Source organism: Galeopterus variegatus, unplaced genomic scaffold (assembly GCF_000696425.1).
Source record: "Galeopterus variegatus unplaced genomic scaffold, G_variegatus-3.0.2 Scaffold481, whole genome shotgun sequence".
In the NCBI taxonomy this organism is placed as follows: domain Eukaryota; kingdom Metazoa; phylum Chordata; class Mammalia; order Dermoptera; family Cynocephalidae; genus Galeopterus; species Galeopterus variegatus.
The window spans coordinates 373,917-392,574 of record NW_007726592.1 but is presented as its reverse complement, the minus strand read 5'-3'; the positions used below and the strand labels follow the sequence as shown (position 1 = coordinate 392,574).

Here is an 18,658-nt window from a genome sequence, read left to right as displayed (position 1 = left end):
CGGCGCTGCCCCGCGGCAGCCGCTGCCCCTCCTCCCGTTCCGGCTATCCCCGCCGCCGCAGCTTTCTGGGCTGAGTCCGCCCGCGGTCCCACCGGCGGCAGGTGTGTTCACCCTGCCTGCGTCCGCCGCGGCCGTAGCTGCCCCGGGCTTCCCGCCCCGCTGCCGAGATGGCGACGCGCTCCTGCCGGGAGAAGGCTCAGAAGCTGAACGAGCAGCACCAGCTCATCCTGTCCAAGCTACTGAGGGAGGAGGACAACAAGTACTGCGCCGACTGCGAAGCCAAAGGTATCACGGACGTGGTCGCCGCCCCTGGTTGGGGCCTTCTGCGACCGGTGACCTTCCCGCCACCACGGCGCCTCGGCTTCGCCGGCCTCCCCGGCCCTGACCAGAGGGCGGGTGGGCAGGCGGGGCGGGGCTCCTGTCTACCCTCACCTCAGCCAGAGGCGGCGGTCAGGTCTGGTTCGCGGGCCTCGTCAGTGGTCTCAGCCTCCTCTTCTCTCGGACCGCGCGTGGCGATGCTCTGACCCGCCACAGGGCTTAGATCGGGGCGGAGTTGGGAGCGTGGATAGTGGCGCTGGCCTGGGCATCGTTTCGGGTTAGAAGGTTGCCCTCCCACCTGTTCATTGCTACTTCTGTCTGTGGGCCGCCCCTTAGGACTTGATCCCCTCCTTGACCTTCTGGTGTGACCACGTCCTCCCGCTCGGGGCTCGAATGATCGGTCACCCAGGTGGGGCCCTACCTGTCTGCTCACCTGACAGCTTTTGTGCAGGGCTCTTGCCTCTGCTTTCTGAAGAAGACAATGGAGGTGCTTTTTGGTGGTTTGGAGTTTTACTGAGTAAAAATAATTGTGTAGGGTCTTTATTACTAGTATTATTGTTTTTTAGTCTGGCCATTAGCGAGAATGAAGAGAAATTTCATTACATGAGTCTCTTGGAGGATAGTGGGTTTATGCTCCTGAACATTATAATAGTTAGATTCTCTCTGACCAGCTAGTTCGGTAAAATATGTAGACACTAGTTAGTGTGTCTCTTATTAATGTTGAAGGTGCATTTTAAAGATCCAGAGATGGAAAAGACCTAATTTTAGTTTGTTCGGTTGGAGGCTTCTTCTGCCTTAGCCTTTGAAATAAATCTATTTTTAGCTGATATGTTTTGCGTTTGTAGATCTGATTTATGTTTAATGTCTTGTAAGTAATCTCATGGGAAGAATGCTTCAGGTTTTTAAAAACAAACATCTCATATAGTTAGGAAAATATCTTGCTTGTTTGTAAATTGGTTTATTTGATTATTCAGTGAGAAATAGGTAGTACTCCAAAGCAGAAGACAGTCCGTTTTCGGGAATGTCATTTAAGATTTCTGCATTATTTGACCTAGACTTTCCCTGAAGCTTTATTCTTCTTTCTTAGTACTATATAAATGAGTCACATTTCAGTAGGCTGATAATATTTGATTAGACTGAGCCACACAGCATCAGCAAGTTACTTCACTGTCATAGCAGGTGCTGGAGGAGTGGAAAAATCATGGGGAAATACTGTAACTAGATCATTTTATGAAGCACTTTTCAATAGCTTAGCAACTTGATTGAGTCAGTCTTATATTTATCCCATGCAACCTTTCAGGTGATGAGTTTAAAAAAATTGTATCCCTGGTTCTTGTAATAATATTTGTTTACCTGATACTTGATTATGTACATGGTTATTTGGGAATACTATACGATATTGAGGCTCAATTGCTTGCTCATCAGTGCGCTAGTAAAACATTGCAAATTGGCCTTTAAAAGCCAGGAAAATAAAGAAGCTGAAGTTATGTAGTACACATTTTGTCGTTTTGAGTAATAAATAACATGGTAAGGTAGAGATGCTGGAAAGTATTAAATCTATTCATTGAAAACTGAATAAAACAGTTCCTATAATTACCTTCCTTTATGTGTAGAAATAAAGAAATACTTTTTGTTCAGGTTTCTTTCTTCAAAAAAGGACTTTATGAAATCAGATTTTCACTAATACTTCCTAAAATAATTTATAGGTTTTAAAAAGCCATTATTAGGTCCTGCCCGTGGCTCACTTGGGAGAGCGTGGTGCTGACAACACCAAGTCAAGGGTTAAGATCCCTTTACCGGTCATCTTAAAAAAAAAAAAAAGCCATTATTAACCACATATTAACACGTTTTTAGTTACTTTTTTGGGGGTGGGTGGAAGAGAATCATGTACTTCTTAAATTAGGATCAAAAGTTGTACTTCTGATGTGAAGAATAGGAAGCATTTGTTTTGCTCACTTTATCACCAGCTAAATCAATAGATATATGTTGAATGAATGTCTTTTGTATTTTGGTTTTGTTTCGTCTTTTTTTTGTTGGCTTGTTTGTTTTTGAGAAGTGGTGGAAGTGGGAAAGGAGAATACTATCAAGAGTTCAAGGGTGCATCTTGAAGGGTGTGAACTTCACAGTCATGATTTAGAAAGATTATTTTTTCCTTGTTGCTGCTAAATCTAGAATAATGTTATAACGATCTTGTAAATTTTTTCATTGTTTTATCTTGATCTTTTAGGAAAAAAATATAAAGGTAAGGCCACTTGTTGGTTTAATTAGACTTGATTTCATAGTTGTAATTGAAAAATTTGACATGATTTGGTAATTGATGGATTTAATTATATTTTTGCAAAGTTTTTGAGTGTTTCGTATGGTTGAGCCCCATTGTGGAGCTCTCTTAGAGTAGAATTATTGACTTGTTAAATGATTTTGGATCTATTATTATATATGCCAGATGACATAATAAATGTAGGTAGTGAAATTCTGACTAAATGTACTTTTAAAAGACATGCTGAGGTCTTTACTCTAAAGCTTGGTTATTAAGAGGTTTCATCTGTATATGTGTTGATGTTTTCTTCACTGTGTAATAAATTGCACATCAAGGCTTTTATGTATTTTGAAGCTATTTCCTAGTTAACTCAATTTTCTTTCTTTCAAGAATGCTTTCTGCACTAATCTTTCAGAACATGTATCAAGACTAAAGCCTGCGGTTTGAGATTATCTTATTCTGTTGCCTTATAATAGTTAACAGATGTATGTCAATTGGGTTTTGACATTTTCTTACTGAGTCACCAGTTGTGTTTCCTGAATTGACAGTACATAGGAAGTAAGGAAGAAAGAAAGAATAGCATAAGTGCCAGTTTCCAGCTCTTGATCCTATTCTTACCAAATCTTTTGAGCAACTGGAGAATAAGAACAGGCAGATGGAGCTCTGCTTCTTCCCTAGCCGCATTTGTGACTCTGTGGGAGTTTTAAAGCAGCTCTGTTGGTTATGAGTTGGTGGCACTTTATGGAGCAATGAGGACTGAGTGCCCCTTGCCAACTTCAAGTTTCATTTTCGGTATTTAAAGCTTCCTCCACAGGTAATACTAACTTTGATTTGGAACATGTATAAACTGGCATGAAAATGAGTCTCTTGCCCAGTAAGTTTTGGGGTAGTCAGAAACAAGGTTTTTGAACCCTAGATATTGTTTTGTTCAGCCTGTCTGGTATTGAGAAGTTAAAGCTCCTTGCCCAGATCAAGCACTCATTTCTTCATTCTGCACATCTTGACTTGAGAACACACTGCTTGTTAGACACTGTATTAGGTTATGAGACTAAAAAAATTTGTAAGACTTAAAGGAGTTTGTTTAGCGGGGGCTGTGCTTTTGCAAATGAATAATTCTAAAACAAAGTGCTAAGAGCTGTTATAGTGGTTGTAAGAAATACCTCCCTCTCCATTTATTTTGGGCTGCTGTTCCCCTTGCACCCTGACTTTTGCCCATTGGTTGTCTTTACAGTTCCTAGAATGCTGCCCCAGGGTCTTTGTACATGCTGCTCCTTCTGCCTAGGAAGATCTCTAACAGTATTTTGCCTGATCAGCTTTTACTCATCTTCCAGTTTCCGTTTAAATGTCTTTTCAGGGAAAATGATTCCCCTTAATCCTCCCAGATTAGGTTAGGCTTCCATTTGTACATGAAAAGACAGCACACTGAATCTTATATTGCACTTACTGCAATTGTGATTAAAAATTATTTAGGTAATTATTGGGTACTCTATATCCCTGTTGGGTTGCAGCTGCAAGAAAGACGAGATTTTGTCTATCTTGCATAGCGTAGTATCCCTGCTCTCAGCACAGTGTGTAACATGTGGTAGGTAAATGTAACTCAGCAAATGTCTTTTGAATTAATGCATGAATGTGTGAATGAACACAGAACCTATTGCAGAAAGCAGGGTGTGTGAAGAGCACAGTGTGTAACATGTGGTAGGTAAATGTAACTCAGCAAATGTCTTTTGAATTAATGCACGAATGTGTGAATGAACACAGAACCTATTGCAGAAAGCAGGGTGTGTGAAAGGGAGTGTACCTGTGAAAGGGAGTGGCATGTGGAGTGACCCTGTTGGGAAAGAGTCACAGAGAATCTCACTTGAGCTAGGTTCTGAAGGTCAAGTGGGATTTCACCAGTTGGAGAAGCAATTAAAGGACACAATCAGCTGCACAAACAAAGGTACAGGTATATAAGAGAACAGAAGAGATTTTCATAAGGCCTTTTTTTGATAATCTTTCTTTAAGCATGATCAGTTTGGTAGTGGCAGGTCAGTGAACTGGGATGGTGAGAGATTGCAAGCAAGTCACCAAGTTAAGAGGTTAACAGTAGTTGAAGGAAGAGGGTAAGAAGACCTAAAGTCATGTCATATCAATCTGTCAGTGAGGGTATAGAACAGTAAATAGATCCACTGTAGCTAAGAGTATTTGTAGTTACTAGGGGTTTAAAAAATCAGACACTTTAAAAATCATTGGAAGGGCTGGAGGAGGAAAAGTTGGGGAGCTACCACTGGACTTCCAGTTTCAAGGTCACACATACTGCCACTACCACCACTGCCCATTGCCATGGCTGCTTTTCACTCATGAAAGTGATGAGCTGATGGGGAACAAGGACTATGGTAGCCACTCAATGTCTATTAGACATTTTTGTTCTTTGCACCTACTGTAGGGATAACACCTCTGCTGCACTTGTGCTCTCCACAGGCAAATAAGTGGCAGAACAAAATTTATGACCAACACCTTGCCTTCAAGGGAGCCTTTTAACTTTCTAACCTCTTCAAAAAGTAGAAACATGCAGAACTCGTTTGGTTAGGAGAGTCAATCCAAGAGTCCACCAAGGCAGTGAGGATGAATGTTTTTCATTAAGTGCTTGATATTTTCGAGTTGTTATATAAACCTATTTTAAAGTAATTCTTGATAAAAACTCTACTTCACCTTGGGGAACTGGTGTTTATGATGATGTTGATACTTATAGGGTAAATTTATATAAAGATAAGTCTGTGATTATAATTCACCTAAGGAAATTTGCCAATCTAAAAGTTTCCTTAAAATGCTAAACTTTAGTCTGATGATTGTGTTCTTGTAATTCTGCTGATCTTGAGGTTTTCCTGATGACTGTGCAGAGCTCTGGTGTCAGAGCTGGGATGAAAACCACTGGATTCTCTCTGACTCATCAGTTTAAAACTTGGGCTGCATGTTGTTCCCCTCCTTTTTTACCTCCTAATTCTCCTTCTTTGTCTTTTTTTAAATATTAAAGTATCCTTTCATTACTTGACTTCATTAATTAATTAAGGAGACTTAAATCTCCTTAATTCTTGCTGTACAAGAGATATATAACTCTGTTGACCTATAAAAGACTTGAACCCATGCTAAAATATTTGACGTTTTGATGAGGTACTTTATAAACTCAAGTCTTTTTCTTACAGCTACTGCTGCTGCTGCTGCTACTACTACTAGTGTTTTCACTGGATAGAATCAAGATGTTTTTTTTTCCATTTTTTATTTTTTTAATGGAAGGAGATCAAAGAAATTTGGAGGCCATTTTTTTAAAGTTACAAGTATTATCAGAATTGTTGAGAGCTTTACATTCTGACCATTACGAAGAGTTGATTTAACACACATAAATTTTGTTGGTAAATCAATATTTGGGGGGCACTACAAAGATTAAGTACCATGTTAGATATTGTTGTGTGTGCTAAAAAGTTTTGGGTATGGTCCACAAGCCAGTTAGAGATCTAGATAGACATGAAATAATTATCAATTGACTTCTCATCTGTGCTTAGACTGGTAGATTCATTAGAAGTTTAGAGATAGGATAGCTCCAATGTGACCTGGAGAAGCTCCCTGCCTCCCCCCAAAAGGCAAATAATAATAATAATAATAATGCGTACACACACACACACACACACACACACACACACACACACACACACACACACTGACCTGGAGAAGCTCCCTGCCTCCCCCCAAAAGGCAAATAATAATAATAATAATAATGCGTGCACACACACACACACACACACACACACACACACACATGCGTACACACACACACACACACACACACACACACACACACACACACACACACACCCCTAAAGAGTGTTTTCTTCTTGCCAGAATATTTTGAGTACTTTACATATATTAACTCACTTAATCCTCAAAACAGCCTTTTGAAGTAGGTAATATTATTATCCTATTTTACAAGTGAGGAAACAGGCACACAGAGCCTAAGTAACTTCTCAGTGTTATACAGCTGGGAAGTGGTAGAGTGAGAAATTTTTCCATTAAAAAAAAAAGTTTTGGTTGACCTCTATATTCCAGGCACTTTTCTAGGAGCTGGGGATTAAAGCAGGGAACTATAGGTAAAGATACATGTTCTGAAGGACTTGATAGTATTGGTGTGCAGAAAACAGTTAGCATAGCTGGCCTGACTTGCAAGGTTGGCCCTTGGCTGGAGTCTGGGAACTTGTGGATAGTCCTACCACCCTAAGTGATAAGAGCCTGTGTGCCTAAACTGTATAAACATTGTGGTTTATGCTGAGTACCCGCTTTCCTTCTGGAAGTCTGGAATTTGCATATATGCCTATATGACCAGGCCTCCAATAAAAGCCCTAGGCATGAGTCTCTAACAAGCTTCCCTGTTGGCAGTATTTCACACTAGTTGTCACAATTCACTGCTGAGAGAATTGTGTCCATTGCAACCTCACTGGCAGGGAACGCCTGGACACTTGCTCCTGATTTCTCCTGAACTTCATGTGCTTTTTCCCTTTGCTGATTGTGCTTGGTATTCTATTGCTATAATAAATCATAGCCATGTATACAACTGTATATTGAATCTTCCAAATACTCTTAGCAAATTACTGAACTTGAGGGTGGTCTTGAGAATGTCTCAGCATAATTGGTAATATATATTTTATTCCAGTATATTGTACAGGACATGCTGGAGTCTTGGCATATCTCAGCTAGCTCTAGAACCTAGCCTACTAGTAAGGGTTCAGCACTGAGGAACAGGTATAAGCATTAGAGGATCTCATAACCTGTGGAAATTCTGGCTTTACTAAGATGAGATAGAGGTGGGAATCCGAACTGTAGAATCAGGATTTGAACCCAGGAGACATAGCCCCATAGTCTGTGCTATTAACCACATGTTCAGTGGCATAACAGATAAAACACATGTTTTTATTGTTGAGGTTCTGTGGTATAAGAAATTGTTGTTGGGAAGAATGTCACCTTCAAGCTGACAAAGGTATTTCTCAAAGAGGTTATTGCAAAATGTGTTCAAATGTGGAAAATGTCTTCATTTTAATAGCAATTAGTAGCAGAATCATAACTTCAAAATACCAATTTAAACAGAAATTTTTGTCTGATCACTTAAACTTTATTTTATAAATTGATTGAGTTCATAGACAAGTGCTTTAGTGTGTTTATTTATTTTTGTCTTCCATATAGCTTGTTTTTTATTTTTGCAGTTATGTCCTTAGGTCAGGTACTGGTCATCTACGTGGGCTTTTTTAACCACAGAAACAGCATGATAGAATTGAAAGAACACTGGCCTGGGTTAAGTTGGTTAAGCTTAAGTTTGAGTCCAGCTTTGCCCCTCTGACTTGCTTAGTAACCAGTTGACACCTCTTTGATTCTTATTGCAAAGAGTCTGTCATGGTTTGTGTTCTTTCTTGAATCCTGTGCCTCGTGTCACTTCTGTGTCAGTATTCACTATTATTATTAATTAAAATAATTCTATTATTGAGGATTTATATTCTGGGGTCTTATTGAAGTTTGGTTTATGATCAAATCTTTATACTTTTTAAAGCTTTTCACTGATGATTTAGGTCTTGCTGAGCAAATTTACCAGCTATTATTTTTAATTATCTCAAGCCATATCTATAACTCACAGGAATATTCCTCACAAGTAGAGGAATACTTTTGTTTGAAACTTTTTAACTGTAATGCTTTCTTAGAGTAATTAGAGTAAAATCAAAGAAATCACCACCTCTTTCAGTTGACTACTAAAGCCAGGACTGCTTATTCATCATTTTTAAGAAAAGACATATAGGTCTATTAAATTCTCAATCACTTACGTACATTTATTGATGTCAATTGATATTTTCTATGTAAGATGTTAGGTGGAGCTATGTTTAACTCTTGAGTGACATCTACAGTACCATATAGAAATAATTTTAAAAATTATTTCATATAGGGCCGGGCCCGTGGCGCACTCGGGAGAGTGCGGCGCTGGGAGCGCGGCAGTGCTCCTGCCATGGGTTCGGATCCTATATAGGGATGACTGGTGCGCTCACAGCGCTCACTGGCTGAGCGTGGTGCGGCCGGTCTCAAAAAAAAGGACAAAAAAAAAAAATTTCATATAAAACAGTTTAGATAAAGTGCTTTTGGAAACGTACTAATTTTGTGGTCACATATATTTTTAGTGGTGAATGTCAGCACTTTGAGGGTCCAAGGGGAGAGAATTATAAGCTTTCTAGTAATCTGTCATTCAGCCCCCCCACCCCCCATTGTTGGTCTCCATTTTATGAGCAATCCAAGTGATTACTTTTAGGGGTGATTGATGATAGACCTTCAGATGTCTGTCATCTTTTGTAAAGAGTACATTTCAAGGACCAGTGATCAGTTCAAACTCAAACTTAAAAAGAAAGTAAAGGGAATTCTTTGGGAAATCATATTTGGGATAACTTTATTTTCTAATATAAAAAGCATTATACAAAATTATGGTTTACTGTAGATGGTACTTCATTCATGCATTTCTACTGTTGAAAGTTGCTTTTGGTTTAGGGCGGTGATGGTGCATGGAACCAAAAAACTAGCAGAAATATGTTCATTTAAGTGAAATGATCACTGGCATATTCATTTCCTGTTGCTGCTATAAAAAATTTCCAGAAACTTAATGGCTTTAAAACAACACAAATTTATAATCTTACAATTCTGGAGGTCAGAGTCCAAAATGAATTTTATTGATCTAAAAGCAAGGTGTTTGTAGTCCTGAGTTCCTTCTGGAGGCTCTAGGGGAGAATCTGTTTCCTCACCTTTTCCAGCTTATACAGGCCACCTGCATTCCTTGGCTCATGGTTCCTTCCTCTGTCTTCAAAGCCAGCAGTGTGTCATCTTCAGTCTCCTCATTACCCCTCACCTTTCACTGTTACATCTCCTTTTCTGGCACTTTTAAGGACCCTTGTAATTACATTGAACTTATTTAGATAATCCAGAATAGTACTGCCATCTGTGTCCTTAATTCATTCACAGGGATTCCAGGGATTAGAACATGGACATCTTTGGGGACCATTATTCTGCCTACCACAATTGGATTTGTGATAAAAATTGTATATTGAACTTAGATTTTTATAAAAGGTAAGGCTTTGGATGTATGTAAGATGGCATAGGATGGTGAAGTGAGTACAATTTAAAATAACCGTTCTAACAGGAATTATTTAAAAATATATGCATGCAAGAGTCATTTAACAATCTCTTTGCAATGTGATCATTTATGTAGAAAATCCCAAGACATTTATAAAAAAGCTATTAGAACAAATAATTGAATTTATGAAGGTTACAAGAATCAAGGTGGATATAGAAAAAATAACTATTTCTATGTACTAGCAACAAACAATTGGAAGTTGAAATAAAAACCACCATTTTTAATAATATAAAAATATGAAAACTTCAAGATAAACTTAACAAAATATGTGCAAAACCTGCACACCAAAAACTAAAACATATTGCTGAGAGAAATTAAAGAGCACCTAAAAAGTGGAGAGAGATGCCATGTTCATAGACTCAATAATTTTAAGATGTTAGTTTTCTTCAAATTAATCTCTAGATTCAACATGATTCTAGTCAAAATCCTAGAAAGTTTTGTTATAGCAATTGCAAGCTGATTCTAGAATTTTGAATGAAACACAAAGAGCCCCCCAAAATAAAAACAATTTTGAAAAGAATATTGGAGGTCTTACTGACTCAAGAGTTATTTGACAGTTATTATAAAGCTACAGTTATAAGACAGTGTAGTATTGGTGTAAAGGCAGACATAGATCAATGGAGCATAATAATGTGACACAGACTCACATATATGGTCATTAAATTTTTTTAAAGTTTATTAATATATATATATTTTTTTACATTCTAAGATGTTACAGAGCAATTACGGGTGTGGGGGAGGGGAGAAGGGGAAAGGAAATAGGGTGGGAGATGGAGGAAGGAGAGGGGGCATGGTTGAGGCCTGTGGCACCCCTCTCATTCTTGCAGGGGAGACAGGGGGGCTTCAGCGGTGGCTTGGTCATTGCTGGGCTGGATGCAGATGTCGGGAGTGTAGCTGAAGCCCTTGGCCCCCCATTGCCCTGGCTTGGGAGCCGGGGGGCTTCCTGTGGCAGCCTGATGGTCATCACTGGGCTGGTTGTGAATGTCGGGGGGGCATGGCGAAGGCCCTCGTGCTCCCTGGTTTGGGAGCCCACGGGCCTTCTGGTCCTTGTAGGTTTTATAGGTGTTCTTTGATGGTGTGAGACCTTTACTAGTTAATATCAAACTTTGTCTCTGATCTGTGGGTATTTTGTTTTTTCTTTCAGTTCTGTGTTGTAGTATTTACTGTTCCTACCACTTAAACTCTGCATTGGAACTAATTTGTTGTACTTTGCTTACTTCTAAAATGGAGGAACTTCCTGTGGGGATGAGCACCTGAGCCCTGTAGTTGAGCTAAATTGCTTTATTGCTGCTGATTCCCTGAGGAAGGCTTTATGTAGCACTCAGGTTTTAATTGTTGACTTCTGGGTCTTGTGAGGTCTGGTACTACCTGGGTTGTATATAAACTCTGGTCTGTGCCTGAGACTTTTCAGCAATCTGTATTCCCTGTAGTTCTGTATTCCTGACCAGTCTCCACTGAGTGGTCCTTCTCTGATTGGAAGGCAGATCAGCTGTGCATGCTGTGCCCCTACGTTCTCCCGGTGGGCGCATCTTCCTTACCCCCACACTCCAAACACTTCCCATGGGATGGGTTGTGTGCTGGTCCTTTGTGATGGATGACTCATAGGCCTCTGAGTGGCTCCTTTTTTCAGTTGTTGTGGCTCCTTACTCCTATGAGGGTCCGTGGGAGCCCTGTTAGTGGTCTTGCTGGCCTGGGGCCACCAAGGGCCTCTTCTCCATTGCCGCATCCAAGCAACTTCATCCAAAGGGCATAGCGGTGGCTTTTGCCAGCTCTTGCTGTGTGTGCTCACCAATTCCAGCTTGGAAGCAGTTGGGATTCGAAATGGTGGGAGCGATCCTTTCTCTCATTGTGGCTTCTCCTGCCTTCATGAACTCCGTAGGTCTTGCCTCCTCTTCCCCTGAGCTCTAGCAGCCCCAGCTTGGTAGTTGGTGCTTTTTGTAGTTGTAAATTGGTTGATATGTGGGAGAGAGTGATGCTGGGGACTCTCTATTACTCTACCTTGACTGGAAGCCTGGTCAGTTAATTTTTAACAAAAGTGCCAGAGTAATTCAATGAGGAAAGGATAGTCCTTTCAACATCAACAAAATAATGTTCCTTGAACCTTAACTCACATCATACACAAAATTTAACTTGGAATGGCTCATAAAACTAAACCGAAGAGCTAAAACTATAAAATTTCTAGAAGAAAACATAGGAGAAAATCTCTGGGACCTTAAGTTTAGGCAATGGTTTCTTGGATAGGACACAAAAGTACAGTCCGTAAAGATAAAATTGAGAAAACCGACTTAATCAAAATTAAAAACTTTTGCTTTTCAAAAGACACTTAAGAGAATGAAAAGTCATAGATAGGGAGAAAATATTATATCTTATAAGGGCTTTAATACGGCATATATAAAGAAATATTGCAACCTAATAATAAAACAAAATAAGAAGTGACAAATGTTTGAGATGATGGATATACTAAGCACCCTGATATGATCACTGCACACACAGTATGAATGTACCAAATTATCGTATTGTAGTCCATAAATATATACAATTATCATGGGTCAATTAAGAAAAATTTTTAAAAAGAGAGAAATGGAGAGTAGAATAGTGGCTACCAGGGGCTGGGAAAGTGTGTGGGGGGGGGGAGATTGGTAGACTGGTATGAAGTTACAAAGTTAGTTAGGAAGAATAAGTTCTGCCATAGGGTGAACAATAGCTAATAATATTGTGTTGTATATTTCAAGATGGCCAGAAAAGAGGATCTTGAATGTTATAACCATAAAGAAATGATAAATGTTTAGGTGATAGATTGGCTAACTATTCTGATTAGATCATTATACAATATATGCATGTACTGAAACAACAGATTGTGCCTCATAAACACGTACAATGAAAAAAATAAAATAAAAATTTAAAGGAAAAAAAAGAAAATAAAACTTGTACTAAAATGTTCATAGCAGCTTTATTCATAGTAACAAAACACTGGAAACAATCCCAATGTCCATCAGTTGGTGAATGGATCAAGAAAATGTTACATCCATACAATGGAATAATACTTTGCAATACAAAGGAATGAACTGGTGATAAAATCAGTAACATGGATGTGTCTTAAAAGCATTATGTTTAGTAAAGGAATCCATACACAAAAGACTACATAATAATATATGATTCCAGTTATAGGGAATTCTAAAAGGATAAAACTTACAGGGACAGAAAATAGGTTCTAAAAGGATAAAACTTACAGGGACAGAAAATAGGTCAGTGGTTGCTGTGGGGTTGGGGTGAGAGAAGTTAACTATTTTTCTAAAGTAAAATGCGTACAAGCATGTCATTTTATTCATTTGGTGATATTAATAGTTACTGTAGATGATATAGCAGTTTCTCAATTATTTTATTTGAATGTGTGCAACATATACAGTCCAAATGTTATTTTCCTCTTCCTTGAAAATAAATATAATTGTCTGAGTAAAGATTTGCAGAAGCAGTACTCTTTGATTCTGGCTTAAAGCATGAAAAATCTTTGGTGCCTTTTTTGTGTGTTTTTTGTCAAGTCAATTAGGATACTAATGAGTACTTTAAAAACATTATGGAAATCAGTGGTTTAATGTTTTGTTTTTTTTTGAGGGGTTGTGTTACTCATACACAGTTCTAAAGTTGCTTATGGCATTTTTAGAACATATTTTATTTATTTTTGGTGCCTCTAGGTGAAAGATTTCCTATAAGGCACTAACAGGGCTGCAGGAATAGCAGGTAGGGGTTCCTTTTCCATGGCTCTAAGAAGCCAGGATGTCATATCTAGTTAATATGTTAATATAAGGTTTAGAGGAAAATTTGATTCAAAACTCAGGTGAAGTGGTTAGCTTTGGACAGGTGAAAAAGATCAGGAAGAATATGGATCAGTTTGTGAGGAAGTAGAATGAGAGGTGTCTGAAGTGTGAGAGAACAATTAGGTGACAAAGTCATTTAATCAGAAATGGGTAGTGGGACATTGTAGGGGATTTAAGGTTGTTCTCTGCATGGGATATTTGCTAATAGTATTTTTAAAAAATTTAAAAGTATTTAAAAATAATCTTTCCCCACTGATGGATATTTGTTTTCTAACTTTTGTGGTTACAAATACCCCTGCTATCAAAGCTTTGTGTGCACACTTAATTTTTCCTAAGAATGAAATCTAAGGTCTATGTTAAAGAGAATGCCACCTTAAAACCTGTTTGATCCATATTGCTAGGAGTTTACCTTCCCACCACTAGTATATAAAGAGTGGCTGGCTTTCTATGCCCAATCTGTTACTGAGTATTCATATTTTTGGAAAGCTTCCTAAATATGGTTGGTGAAAATGGTATCACACCATTTTGCATTTCTCGATAATTTTAAGATTGAACATTTTTAGTATGCTTATTGGTTATTTCTGTTCTTTTATGATTTGTGCTTTCATTTTGGGAGGGAGGTGGGTTTGGCAACCCTTTTCACATTTTTCTCTTGTCCAGTCACTGAGCCAAGAGAACACAAAATTCCAGACACCATTCATTCATTCTTGGTATGCTGGTAGGCTATACCATTTACCCTTACATTCTATCTATAATGTTGGGAATAAGTGGCAATTGAGCACTTTGGGAAGATTTTCAATCTCTGATCTATATATTTTTTAGTAATTATGGATTTATAGGAAGTTGAAAGGTAAAAGAGACCTGTCATTGTATCTAGTCTAATCTCCTCTTATTAGAGACATAAGTTAAGAAAGGTTAAATTACTTGCTCAAAGCTATGGAACAGTGAGAGAACATGGGGGTGTGAACCCAAGTCCTCTGGAAACCTGTCTGTTGCTTTGTCAGGTCACAAACTAAATGTGTTACTCTTGACCTTTACTAAAGGTGACTAAAGTCAGCTTTTTAATATTTTCATTCTCTTTAAATTGTACACAGTGTGAAGGGAGGTAATTTCTGGTTTTCATGCTTGACCAAACCATATATATGTAATGCCAGCATGTTAAGAAAAAAAAATTATTTTATTTATTTATTTATTTTATCAGAATGAGCAATGATTATATACTAAGTATTTATTTAGCCAAGTCATTCAAACACAAGTCTGGCAATAATGCAGTCAAGTTTCAAAATTTGGAGTGCTGTTTATTGTTGTCTGCAGTGTTAATTAACAGCAAAATGGTTATCTCATGGAATAAATCTGTAAATGGAGTAGAGAATAAAGAGAGAGGTTTTTGTAAATGTCTTTGTGCTTGACATAAATTTTGCAAGCAGAAAGCATTAGAACATTTGTGAAGGGTTAAACAAAATAAAGGAAGACTGTAATGTGCTTGCTCAGACTTTTGAATTTTTAGGTTGACTTTTTGAATAATGCTAAATCACTTGAGCAAAGAAAGAAATTATAAATTTGGCAAGGCTTAAACTTTAAAACAGGTGAAAAAAGTATTATTGATTCTTAAAAATTAAGCTTCATTTTATATTCTCCTTTTATCTTGTACCATCCTGATGACCAGTATATTAGTCCATTTCTGTTGCTTAGAACAGAAATACCTGAAACTGGGTAATTTGTAGAGAAATGATATTTATTGCTTATGGTTTTGGAGGCTGGGAAATCCAAAGTCCAGGAAATGCATCTGGTGAGGGCCCTCTTTGGAGGTGATTTCAGCTATGCAGGGTATCACATTGTGAGAAAGGCAGAAACAAGAGCTTCTCACACACTCTCCTTTTAAAGTCATCAGAACCATGCCCATGCCTACCATTAAGCCATCAAATAGATTAATCCATTCACTATGGCATGGTCCTCACAATCTAATCACCTCTTCAAGCTGCCACCTTTCAATTATAATAGGATTTCATACCCTCAACAGTTACAGTAGGGATTAAGCCTCAATGAATTTGGGGGAATGTTCAATCCACAGCAACCAGCAAATCCTTAAATGATCACCACATTTTTAACTTCTTGCCAATTTAAACTAACATTTAAAAAATGTCGGGAATGCTGTATTTGCAGAGTTCAATCCACAGCAACCAGCAAATCCTTAAATGATCACCACATTTTTAACTTCTTGCCAATGTAAACTAACATTTAAAAAATGTCGGGAATGCTGTATTTGCAGATTTTTTTTGAAGAACCTTCTAAGTTTTTGTGTCCTTATAATATTTTGAACCTATTTACATATTTATTCTTCCCAAGTTTAAGGGATAAATATAAAAAAATAGTAGTTATATAATAATTTTTCCTCTACAGTATTCTTGCTCCAGTTGGCTGGAGGAGTAGATTCACTGCTTCACTGTTATCCTTGAGAGGCATAGTAGCTTAATAGCAAACAGCATGAGCTTTGAAGTCTTACTGCCCTGGGTTAAAATCTCAGCTCTCCTGCTGCTGGATATGATTTCTTTTTCTTTCTTTCTTTCTTTCTTTTTTTTTTTTTTTGAGCTTCAGTAGAATGATGATTACCTGGGTCACAAGATTGTGAGGATTAACTGAGTTTCTGAAGTCATATCTGGCACAAAGGAAGGGTTTGATAAGTGAGTAAGTGTTTGGTATTTATACTAGATCTTAGTTTTTTTTTGGGCAGGGGGGGTTGGGGTTTTTTTTTTAGCACTCAGTAATTTTATTACTTTGCAGGAAGCATTTGAGTATTTTGTTTGGTAAACAATGTAATTGAAGAGATTCTGAGACTAGACCAGTGCAACAGTACTTAATAGAAGGCACAGGAAAAGAAGGTAGTTATTAATTTTTTACTTTTTATCTGCTGGTCTACTAGAGTAGACATTAGCAAGAGGTATACGACAGAAGCCCTGCCCTGCCCTGCCCTTTAGAAGACTTTACTTTGAGGAGACAGGAGGGCCATAAGCACAGAGTGTTTTCTGGGTACTTGTGTGGAAAGTGTAGTACAAGTACTAAGTAGTGTTGCAGAAGTTCAGAGAAAGTAAAAATCACCAAGAATGGGGGTTGGGGAAGGCTTTTAATAAAAGAGGTAGTTCTTGAGGAAGAGTAGAATCAAACTTAAAGGAAAAGAGTGCTAAGTGATTCCAGGTAGGGAAAACTTGGTAAACAGGTTTGTGCATATACTTAGTGGACATGGTTTGCACGTTCTTGGAGGGCAGTTATAGGAGAGGGTAGAAATTTAGGAGAGAGGATAGATGGGGTAATTGTTGATTTGCGAGTCTTCTGCATAGTAGTATTTGCCAAAACCGTATTAACTAGATTAGAGACTTGTCAAATCAGAGGGGGTAAATGAGCAAGACTTTGTGGGGAGGCATCAGGAGGAAGTAGTGATTGAAGGAACTAAATAGAAGCTTGGGGACTGCAAGGAGAACCAGAACAGAGAAGCTTTAGGATGGTAGGGTTTTGAGAAGAAGGTGATATAGTCAGGAAAACTGAATGCAATAGGGAGGTAAAAGAGATTAGAAAAGGTCATTTTATTTTTGTAGTTTTTGGTAGACATTAAAACTATTCTAAGCTCTTATGAAAGGGTCTGTTGTGAAGCTGAACCCAAATTGCTTCAGAGCTGTTTTCTGCCTACTCTGTAGTGTAGTGAGATTTAAGAAAATGAAATTTTAGTATATTGACATCATCTTTCAAGTTTTCCTTATGTAGTCCTTTGCCATTTTTTAGCACCTTTGCTAAATTTCATTGCTTGTTTTGTTTGAAACAAATGTTTGTTTCCCCGTGGAATTCTGACAACTTTTATACTCTGTGAAGAAAATTGTTTGGAATTTATTTTGCAGTTGAAGGAATGTTGTTAATATGTATGTAAATGGCTCGCGAAAGAAGGCTTAGTTGATATTTTATATGTCAGGATTATTTTCTTTTGTTTGAGGGATTATATAGTTAATTCTTGAATAAACTGATAAAATGGACAAAAACTCGTTTCAGGGGAGACTTGTCAGTGTATTTTTGAAAAATGTACATTTCTTTTTTTTAGCACATTTTCTTTCTTACCTTCAAGAAGTATAATTCATTTTGTGTAAATGAATATATAGTTCTGGTGTCTTGATTCAGTACAGTTGAATGTAAACATTTGAGTATGGTGTTAAGTGGCGGTTTTATAACATCTGCCCTCTGCTGGTGAAAATGCGTTGTTGCTATCCAGTAGCTTTAGTCATTTCTTTGAAATGAAATAATACTCTGTAATTTCAAAAGTGGCCATAAAATTAAATTTGGGGAAAATACCGTTATCATTGGAAAGGAATATATGCTCTTTGGAACAGTCCTACTGTTCCAATAATTCAATAACAATGAATTATTCTGCCGAAAATGCCAGTAGTGCCCTGGTTGAGAAATACTGATCTAATAACATTGATGATTATTTTTACATTGTGTCTGTGTGTGTGTATATTCTTATTTGAATTTTTCTGTAAGTTCTAGATCTGCTCTGTTTAATGTGGACACCACTAGCCATTTGTGGCTATTTAACTGAGTTTAAACATTCCGTTTTTTAGTCCCACCAGCTACATTTCAAGGCTTAATAGCCACATGTGGCTAGGAGCTACTGTGTTGGACGGTGCAGATAACAGAATGTTTCTAACATCACAGAAAGTTCAATTGGACAGAGCTGTGCTAATTTAAAAATTTTAAATAATGATTATCATTTTTATGAAATAATCGTTCTTAAATTTATATTGAATTTCTTTGCTATGCACCCTTTTCTCATAAAAAGTTTCTCAAACCCAGTTAATTGAGGGAATCTGTTTTGTAGGATTTTAGATTATTAAGATTTTATTGTACTTTGTAACTTACTGCAAATTATAAATATTTATTGACAAATTATTACAGTACAGTATAATTTTCTCAGTGTAGAGCATTGAGTATTTTTTTTTTCCTTTTTGTCTTTTTTCGTGACCGGTAACGGGATCGCAACCCTCGGTGTCGCACCCGTACCGCGACCGGCAACGGGATCGCAACCCTCGGTGTCGCGCCCGT

General features: G+C 37.9%; 1 protein-coding gene across 1 annotated transcript in view; it reads left to right on the top strand.

The window, feature by feature from the left end:
• The first annotated feature begins 9 nt into the window (after positions 1 to 9).
• The window catches only part of SMAP1 (small ArfGAP 1), a 157,352-nt gene continuing 138,703 nt past the window's right edge, over positions 10 to 18,658 (top strand). The window contains exon 1 of the mRNA XM_008569232.1: positions 10 to 285. Coding sequence (XP_008567454.1) covers positions 168 to 285 — 118 coding nt within the window. The 5' untranslated portion in view covers positions 10 to 167. The remainder of the gene's footprint in view (positions 286 to 18,658) is intronic.